Source organism: Etheostoma cragini, chromosome 5 (genome assembly GCF_013103735.1).
Source record: "Etheostoma cragini isolate CJK2018 chromosome 5, CSU_Ecrag_1.0, whole genome shotgun sequence".
Classification (NCBI taxonomy): Eukaryota; Metazoa; Chordata; class Actinopteri; order Perciformes; family Percidae; genus Etheostoma; species Etheostoma cragini.
Window position 1 is genome coordinate 22,140,159 of NC_048411.1, and position 10,513 is coordinate 22,150,671.

General features: G+C 39.9%; 1 protein-coding gene across 2 annotated transcripts in view; it reads left to right on the forward strand.

The window, feature by feature from the left end:
• si:dkey-215k6.1 (transmembrane protein 132C) overlaps nt 1-9,519 on the forward strand; it is a 244,993-nt gene extending 235,474 nt beyond the window's left edge. For both annotated transcript variants that reach the window (XM_034871794.1, XM_034871796.1), the window contains exons 11-16: nt 711-773; nt 860-988; nt 2,982-3,110; nt 3,374-3,673; nt 4,427-4,701; nt 5,074-9,519. In XM_034871794.1, the coding sequence (XP_034727685.1) occupies nt 711-773; nt 860-988; nt 2,982-3,110; nt 3,374-3,673; nt 4,427-4,701; nt 5,074-5,701 (1,524 nt within the window). In that variant the 3' untranslated portion in view covers nt 5,702-9,519. The remainder of the gene's footprint in view (nt 1-710; nt 774-859; nt 989-2,981; nt 3,111-3,373; nt 3,674-4,426; nt 4,702-5,073) is intronic.
• The last annotated feature ends 994 nt before the right edge of the window (nt 9,520-10,513 follow it).

Sequence of the window (10,513 nt, forward strand, 5' to 3'; positions counted from 1 at the left end):
TGCTGTGTGTGTGTGTGTGTGTGTGTGTGTGTGTGTGTGTGTGTGTGTGTGTGTGTGTGTGTGTGTGTGTTTGTCTGTGTGCGTGTTTGTGCGCGTGTTCGTGTTAGGTGTTTTCTAACTTACCAGCAAACAGATACCGGCAGTCTATGTAGCCCTAGGCACTGTAATGTTAACCAGCTCTCACAAACACTTCACTGTCACCTTGAGGCAAAAATCACAGAGACAACAATAAAAGCTAATTTAATCCAACTCTCTCCCATACTGTCTTTCAGAGTTTTCCTAATGTGTTCTTCATAATATTCTATACTCGATGCAGAATGATCAAGACCTTGTTGTTCCCCATTATTTTGCATCTTTTTGAGACACAAGCTGTAATCCCATCACTTGTCGAACAACCAATTTGTCAGCAGCATGATGCCTTTTCAATTGGATTTTGCATCTTGTGAACACTTGTTTTGGGGGATTTTGTCCCCCTGGAAGGACTTAGCAGACACCCAGGTGTTAGAGCAGGAAATGTAAAGCTGACACGGAATGCAGCTTCTTAATGAAAGCTTTAGGAACTCACATTTGGAATAAATGGCTTCAGTGCGTATGTAGACTCCTCTTTAACTCTAATAATGCACATTCATTTCAGAAAGCGAAAACTTCAAATGTGAATTGTTAATGTCCTTTTTACAACTATTTATGTGTTGTGTGATCTTTTGCTGCAGGTTCTGTCCCCGCTGTCTGACTCCATTCTTGCAGAGAAGACTGTAACTGTTTTGGATGACAAGGTAAAATAATATAACGAGTCATTTTATGTATTTGGGAAATAAGTCATTTTATTAGCACGTATTATGATATTCTCCTGTTTGTGTAGGTCACCATCACTGACCTGGGTGTCCAGCTGGTTGCGTCTCTGTCGCTCAGTTTGACAGCAAGTCTTGGAAATGACCAGGCTATACAGCTAACAACTACAGCCACTGACCTGCTACACACATCCAAACAGGTAGGGGATACTATAGGTCCACAAACCCATTCACACAGCCAAATCACAATATCGCCATCTCTGCTAGATATCCTATTCTCCCAGGGTCATATTCATCAGATTTTCAGAATGTAACATGCACATGCAGACACATGATGCAGACACATGCACAGACTCCATGCTGACTTTAGGTTTGAATCACATACACAGACACAGACACACTAATGGACTACATTTTAAGCTGATCCCATCTCTACAGTAATTCCCCCAAGGTTGTAATCATAAAAGTTGCACAGTAATTCTGTGCCACTATCTCTCCAATAATCAGTTTCTCATTAGAAGTGCATATAACATCCAGGCTATAGCACTGCTTAGCTAAAGTTACAGCCACATAAAGGTCTACAGTAAAGAAAAGCAGTCGATATTGTTAGTTAAAACAACATAAAACATTTTTTTTTGACAATGCTCAATTGTAATCACAGTTGAAACTACATTTGTCATGTATCCAGCACAATTTAAATTGGTAAAAATGTACGCATTTTTTTTTCAACATATATGGAAAAACACACTCACAAGCACACATACCTAAAACACAAACATGCTCACCTACACCCACATTCACAATATATTGTGACTACCATGTTACAAGATATTCTTTACTGTCTAATCCCATTGCCAAAGGTTATTTTATCCCACTTTGTCAAGCTATTATCCCTCACACCCTCTACCCCTCCCTTCTCAAACCATACCCAATATTATTTTTTACGTCCAGGGGCTAATTGGCCGAGAAGCAGCCCATTACGATCAAAATAAAGATATCATATTTCATTTTATTTAAACATTTTTCTTGTATCTACATCATTCAATACCTTCTGTGGAAATGTGATATCTATAGAGAAGGAAAGTGGAGGAGAGGGAAGGTAGAGGAGAAAAAAGGGTGAAATAAAACCGAAAACCTGAGGGAAGGAGGGGGATACATAAGGGAATGAAGGAGGATAGAAAAAGTTACAATTTCATGTGAAAATAAAGAAAGGAAAAGATAAAAAAAAGTGCAGTTCCTCTTATTGGAGCTTAATTACTTTTGTAGTGAGGTTTTTGCCGTGTTATACCTACACAATCCTTTCTGTGTTCTGATTAAAGAAAGCAAATGGTTTTATCAAGGGAAATTAGTGAGGCAGGATCACTTCTCACAGAGAAAATACATTCTCTGCTGAACTCTGTTTTTATTTATGGAATAGTTGCTGCTGGAAAAAGACTGATGACAAAAGGAAAAAAAACATTTTCTTTTCTATCTTCAAAGTATTTGTCCTCATTGTAATGGTGGTGGTGGAGGCTGGAGAAAGATACACACAAGTCAGAAGAAAAGTGTGTCTGTGCACACAAAAAAAGTGGTTGGTTTTGTGTGTGTGTGTGTGTGTGTGTGTGTGTGTGTGTGTGTGTGTGTGTGTGTGTGTGTGTGTGTGTGTGAAAGAGAGAGTGAAGGGATGGATGGTAATGTACACGTCTATCTGTGTGCTCCTCCAAGACTAACAATAGGCCATTTATTTCCATTGTGTTGGAGACTCAAACAGCTGAATCTTTCAAAAATGTGGTATATTTGGTCAAATCTTTATTTTGGAATGACACATTCTAAAGTTATGATATAATTAGCTATGTTATGGTAATTTGGTGAGTGGCAGAGAAGTCTGTGTAGGTTGGAATAACGTGTGATACCGTGTGATGACAATTGGGTTACAGTGCATTGGGACATCAAATTTGTAACGTTCGGAGAGAGATGTAAAAAAATCAGAATCATCTGCTGTGATGTTGACATCCATGTTCTCGGCCTCTTTCGGTACTTAGAGTCTTCACAATGGGTTAAACGTTCAGTCAAGAGTGCATATGCTGTCTTCTTGATAGCATAGTCTGTCCAAGTTTGAAGATGGATGCGATCCAAGCCGGGGCGCTCCCCTCCCTCCTCATTGCAAGATGGGCTCTATGTATCTCTTGACAACTTTTTGTTATTCACTTTCAGGAAGCAGCGATCAGTGCGTGGATCCAGTACAGTGACGGTTCAGTGACACCGCTTGATGTCTATGATCCCAAGGACTTCCTCCTCTCAGCTGTATCATTGGATGAGAGTGTCATCTCCATAACCAATCAGGTACTGGCCATTACTTAATAATTTAAGTTTTCTTTATCTTGACAATGGTTTAAGGCTTTGTAAAATATTCCAGAAAATGAAAAACATTGACGTTTTACTGATAAATATTTTCAGGAAACACTTTTGCAAAAGTGACAATATGGTGTCCAAAGTACTGTGTCTGTTTACCCTCACAGTGTCTCTGCAGATTTTGCAAATTGGTCAAACAGTTTGGTGTCCATGGTGTTGTGTTGGTTTAACTTTACATCTGTATTTTCCCTTAGGAACAGCACTGGCCTATTGTAGTGGCAGAAGGTGACGGACAGGGAACGCTGGTTCGTGTAGAGATGGTCATCTCTGAGACCTGCCAGAAATCCAAAAGGAAGAGTGTGCTGGCATCTGGAGTTGGCAATGTGATAGTTAAGTTTGGAGCAAAGAGCGAAGAAAGAGGTGTGATGGGAAGAAATGGACAGGACGACGGAGGAGGAATAGACAACAGCACCAGTGAGCACCAAACAAAGGATGGAAGGGAGTGGAAGTCTAACAGTGCAGCAGTGGATCGAGAGGAGGGAGCCATGAGAAAGGTGGGGGGGGGGGATATTTCCAATTAATTGTCCCTGTTAACAGTGAAAGAAAATATTTGCTACAACCTCACTGGAAAGTTTGACTTTATCCTCAATTTGATAAAATGTGAAGACACTGTTGGAAAAGATGGAAAAATTCAGCTTTTTACGCAAATATATTTGAGTAAAGTACAGTGATTTTATTCAATGCACATATTACCTAGCCTGGAAATCCAGACCCAAATCCGAAAGATTAAGGGTCTGGCATTGAGAAATGAAAGTCACCCAACTCGAGAGGCAGCACCAAGCGGGCATTTGAAAATCTCACTGCACACAATTGGAAAACACGACGACCATCACAACAACACACAGGGTGACGTCTCCAGAGCCCATACGCTTAGGTACCAGCGGGGCTAACTGGTAGATTAAACTGTCGTCCTCTGTTTAGCTCGCTGTTATCAGATACATCGATGTGATTGGTGCAGCTCGGCTACAAAGGTATAGTTAATGAGCAGCATTACTTGATGCCAGAGTAACTCGCTGAGCAAATTCCAATGATGCGCTTGCGAGAACTCGGATTTCCAAGGTTTATAATATAATTAGTCCCTTTTCCTACGATGATAAATTATCTATCCAAAATTTGTCTTCAAAAAACCCCCACCAGTAACAAAACACCATTAACAAATTACCACTAATGTAAAAGATTGTAAACTAACTCTAACCCAGTTTGTTCATATTTGTTTAACTACCTATGTGTTATGTTCCATTAATCAGGTTAGCACAACAACCAAGAGCACAGTCACCCATCGTGCTTCAGGTGGTAAAGCTGCCAGTGGAGGCAGCAGCAGCAGCCGGGGCGGAGGCCCCAGCCAAGCAGGGGACTACAGTAACTACCCAGCACAAGTGGAGGTACCAGGCACTGGGGATAGTGAGCTGACTCAGACCACCAGAGGACTGTCGGACCTAGAGATTGGAATGTATGCCCTTTTGGGTGTATTCTGTCTGGCAATACTGGTCTTCCTTATCAATTGTGTCAGCTTTGCTTTCAGGTAAATACATCATAATTGAGGACTCATTATATTTATTTGGAAATAAATGAAGAAATAATTAAAAGGAAACTCAGCAATAAAAGTGTGTGGGTAGGTTAAATCCAAAGGCCTCCATCCAATAACACCACAGTTGAGAACTCTCTGTGTGGACCACCACATGAACAGGAAAGGCCAGGACATAAAGCACCTGGCACTGACAATGTGTTCATTGGCAAAATTTGGTTCACCCATGCTTGTTTTTTACTCAGTGTGTTTCTACTGTTTATATAAAGGGATGGCCATTTTCAACATAAATAAATCAGCACAGCCTGAAATTGCACTTTTTCAAAATAGTACTAGAGTCATAGACTAATTATCGTCCTTCATCTACAGATATCGTCACAAGCAGGTTCCCGTGCTGGAAGCAGGAGGCAACATGAACCACGCCCATGACTGGGTGTGGCTTGGCAACGAGGCCGACCTTTTAGCTGACCACTCTGACCAATGCCAGGGCAGGCTGCCCGATGAGTGCACCACCATCATTGACCGGAATGAAGGAGGACACGAGGAGAACAAGTACCTGCTGAACGGGGCCGGTAACACCTTGGTGATGGGCGTGAGCACAAGCATGGGCACCATTAGTAAGGGTGGTGGCACAGGTGGACACCGGGGTGTCACCCACGGACAGACTTTGCCCAGATCGGTTCCAGAACCTCATCAGTGCCTTTCAGCAATCACTACTGGTGGCAAAAATGCCACTGGCCAAGCGGAGCATCTGAATAATTCCCCCGGATCCACAGCTGCAGCTGCAGTTGCAGCCGCCAAACGCAAGAGGGTCCAGTTCACGTCTTTTGCCACTGTTGTACCTAATGATAATTTGGGTGGGGGTGGACCTTACACCAACTCATCAGTCCTGGTGACCAATGGGAACGAGGATGACATCAAGTGGGTGTGCCAGGATATGGACCTGGGTCAGTCTGAAATCAGAACGTACATGGAGAGGCTACAAGACAATCTGTAACTAATGGGTAAGAGACTGAGAAATGGAGGGGCAGAGGATGAGTGCAGGAACAGGAACAACGGACAATGAGTACAATTCACCTGTAATGCCTTTGCAATGGATGAAGGGAGGGAGAACAGGAGGAATATAAGAACAGTAAAGGGAATATAACGTGTAGCGAAGAGTTTAGAAGATAATTGACCAGACAGTGTAGGGGGTGCTTACATTTAGCTCCCTGAGGCGATGGAAAGCATACTGTAACCACTAGCTCACACTGAAATCAATAGTAGCAAACAATAACATTAAGAGTTTGTTTAATATTATTTATTGTGAAGATATTAGTGTAAAAATCCATAATGAAGTCACCATTGGTAATGAATGTTTATTTCCAGAATACCAGTAAACCATTGTGTTCTACAGTAAATTCAGGGTATGTTATTGAATAAACATAATCAAGCCACTACACATTTAAACAAGGATAGCAAGAACATCATTTCTGAAGTATTTTTTACTCATATGGTGTATTTCCATCATTGGCTGTGGCTGTTGATTGATTATTGATAGATCTAGTTTTAATATTAACCAGCCAAGTTTACTGAATGGTTATATAATGATTATGTTCACTGAAGAATAGGTGTACATCAAAGATACAATATGTTTGTTTTTGTTTTATCACTTGACCCATCTGCTTTTGGCATTGCTCATAAGTGAAATGTAAAAATATATATATATATATATATATTCCAAGTACTCATCGATGAATTCAGGCACCAGTGGGAGCTGACTTTGGGAGATCTTGCGCTTTCTTTAAACAACAGAATGTTTAAAGAGTTGAAAAAAAGTATACACAAAAGACAGTTTCTCCCTTGGATCCATACAGAGGCATTTAAACTTGCACAATTAGAGACAGGAAAGGACATTAGCCACACACGAGGCTTATTTCCTGTTTCGTGAAACCCTCGATGGCAGAAGCGGCACTCTCCAAGTATTCAAAACCAATCGCATAATCCCCTGGCCCCTCTCTTTGTCTGGGACTGGACAGCAGGAGGAACTTTGGGAACTGAAGTACACAGTGAAATACTGTCTGTAAACTAAAAGGGGACTTACTGAGGTGACTTATAGAAAAAGAAGGCTACAAGGCTGCTCTGGCTTTGCAAAGCCCGAACACTATAATGAGGATTCTTTAAAAAGAAACAATGTAGGCAACGAGACGGACCAGAGGACCTGCAGTGTTATACATGAAGCTAACAGGATATATTGAATGAAATCACAATACAAATACGAATGGAGTGACACTCGAATAGATACCGGGTCACGAAACATGTTTGTTTTGCTGAAAATAGTTATGCATATTATTTTACTTTTGTTTGTCTTACTGTATTTTGATAAATAGAATGTTTTATTCAATGTTTTTCATTGTTACATTTTTTTTCCTCATTTGGAAGGCTATTAGTTGTAGCTTTTTATTTCAAAGATGTATTAAGATTCTAAGAATATATGATTATTTTTTTCTCCTAGAGATCTATTTATTTAAATTAACATTTTGAGAGGGTGAGGACAGAAAGAAAGGGCAACGATCGAAAAGAATAGACCTGCTGGTGAATAGCACATAAGAGAACACAGTGAAAGGAAGGAGACTGAACAGGCAGAGGTTGCCTCACCTTCATTAAGCTCAGGTGACGAGTCGTGACGAACTGACAATAAAAAAGGAAATGTAAGATTGTTAAGACTGCAATATTTATTTATAAATGTGTCACTGTTTCAGAGTACATGTATGTTGTAGATAAATAAACATGCTTCAAAGTGCTTGTGAATAAGACTGCAGGTCACTAGCCAACAACACGGTGATATTTTGTACATTTTACAGTGCAAATATGGTACACAATACTATCTATCACCCCAATGTGAACGTGATCTTATTGATTCTTTTTCTAAAGATGTTCATGTCTTTGTTTAAAGTATTGAATGAATTATTGTCTTTGTACAGGGTAGGAATCCGTTTACCTCCTTAATGAGATGTAAAAATGGATGTAGTGATCACACTCAAAAGTGCTTGAGGTTGATGAGTTCAAGACATCCATTTTAGAAAGAATGCCAAAGCAAAATGTTAAGATGTTGGGCCAGTCAAAAAGAAAACAAAACCTGAATCTGGACTACCACAGATAGAAACATTTCTGTTTTCAATCATTTTTTTTAACAAGATACATGATAAAAATGCACATGAAAATCACAATGGTCAAGTTTCAGGTCTGACACAGAATTAATACAGGATTCAAAGGACAGAGAGCATGAATAGGCACAGATAAGTGACCTGAGCTGACTCCAAATGGGGGAACTAAATGGGCTGCACAGCCTCCACCAAAGCAATAGATATTTTGACTGATGATGGCGACTATATACTGTGTGTTCAGGACTCACACACATTACTGTATCTCACTTACTCTAACGTAGACTGCTCTGATGGAAAGGATCAGTTTGGTACACATTTGATAGTCGCTGGATGTAGAATTGTAGCAATGCTTTCAATGAATAACCTTTTGACTCTCGACTAGAACTGTGAGGTGAAACATATTTTACAGCCTGTGACACCAATTCTACATGTTGTACAATTTTAAAAATGAATGGATGTCAACTGAAAAAAATACAAGATTATTTTGGGTTATTTTTGGGGCATTTCAGCTTTTATTTTAAGCCAGAGAAAGACAAGTCTTCTGTGTGTAGCCATGGTGGAAGGACCACAATTCACTGCATGCTTACTGAACTACTGCTGAACCTTAGTACAGTTCCCCAGACACTTCTTTGCCATCTTTGCAGCTGTTAGAAACAGCCAGGTTAGTTTGTTGCAACTAGAAAGACTCATGCTTATTCGGTTTTACCAAGTACCATTCAACAAAGAATGATCAAGTGCAGAAACAAGAGTATTTATTTTTGTCCACATTCCTCTGATTGACGGGCTGTTTCGCTGGCATACTGGGAAATTGATCCATCTCCTACAGAATGATGTTCACATGTAACCAATTTGTAATAGCAATTTTTAGCCCGTGCAGGTAGAAATGTAATGTTCATATAGGCCAAGTAAGAAAGGGTTTTGTGGTAAGGACAATGTGTACGGTTCATACTATCAACGTTGACTTGGGGGGGGGGGGGGGGGGGGGGGGGGGGACGACCTCTAGGTCACCCAGTAGAGTGTGCGCCCCATGTAGGCTGAGTCCGTGGCTGCAACCGTTGGTTTGAATCCGAACCACGACCCTTTGCTGCATGTCTTCTCCCCTCTCTCTCCCCTTTCATGTCTTCAAGCTGTCCTGTCGATTAATGGCCCAAAACAACCTAGAACCAATGTTGACTTTTTCAATACTTGACATGATGCTACACAGGAACAGTGCATTACATCCAAAACTTATTTTTCTATTGCAAAACAGTTTCATATGAACATAAGTCTGATGAGAGAGGTTCTGAAACAGATCTTGATGCCTTTGAACTGGATGATTCAGTTGTTCTATATGTTGTCACTCAGCCTTTATTTATACACACTAGTTGGGCTATGTGTCTACAGAGGATCTGCACAAATGGTACTGCCTTATTTTTTTGGGTGATTTTAAATTATTAGCAACTGTCGACGCCAATCTTGCAATAAAATTTGAGTGAAATAAATATATTATCCTAAAACCATATTAGTTTTGTATATGGTAATAGCATCTCTCAACCAACTTGTTGTCAGACCAATGTAGGCTGGCATTTTTCTAAACAATTGGATGAAGCCATTGCAAACATGACGTAGCAGTAGTTCAGCCAGCAATCAAACAGTAAAAAATAGGAACTCTACATTGGCTTTTTGTGCTAAAAAGAAAAATCAAACCACTAAAAGAAAAATACATGTTCTCAAAAGAACTGGGTTCACTTGTTTAGTTACAGTGGAAGGTACACATGGGCAACAGTTGAATGTGCTATGGGTAGAAGAGATGCCAGTGGACACGAGCCCTAACGGTTTTATTTTTTTTATTTTTTTTGTTCTTTTCTTTTTGCTATTGTCATTGTTTAAACATGGTTCATGGAAGCCAATAAAGACCCATAACCAAAACAGCCTGCTCCTTTATCTTTAAATACTCTTTGATTGTTTATTTCATTTGTGTAACAAGCCTCTTCAGCTTCCTGCCATGATAATCAATAATCCTGCATTGTGACTCATTTCTCAGTGTTGCAAGCTTTATTCGTCTCACAGAACATTATCAAAAGGTAAGTACATGTTAGAATAATTTCATTATCCAGAATAGATAGGAACCACTGACTTTATATTTTAGGTTTACTTGCAAGTTGAAGCAGTTTACAGTACTCACAGCATCAGTACAGAAACTGACTGCCGAAAAAGCCTTCTACAACAGCTCTTGTAATGCAACGTAGAATGAGACAAATCTCTATAGTCGCAATAACGAGTCAATGATGTAAGTTTATCTCAGTCCAGGGGCGCCTGTTCTTTTCTCAACGCCACACCGTGAAACAGCATATTGTCTTGTGATGCAAACAGTTTTAATACTGATCAGAAAAAAAGGATGTGACATATTTTTTTCAAACAGTACAGAAGTAGCTGGAACTTGAGGAGCTTCCTAAAATGACACTCTCTGAACATCATCACAGGTTTATTTAGAAGAGCTGTCATTTTCAAAAAAATCGTTTCTCAAGGTGTTTCTCGTGAATGGGCAAATACATCATTGATGGCTACAAGACAACAGCAACTCATTTTACTAATTTGTGCTCTTTTAATTAGGAACTAATGAAAAGTCTGGTGGCATCTTAGGGTTTGTTTGAGATAAGCTAGGCCTGACTAGAACCAATCAG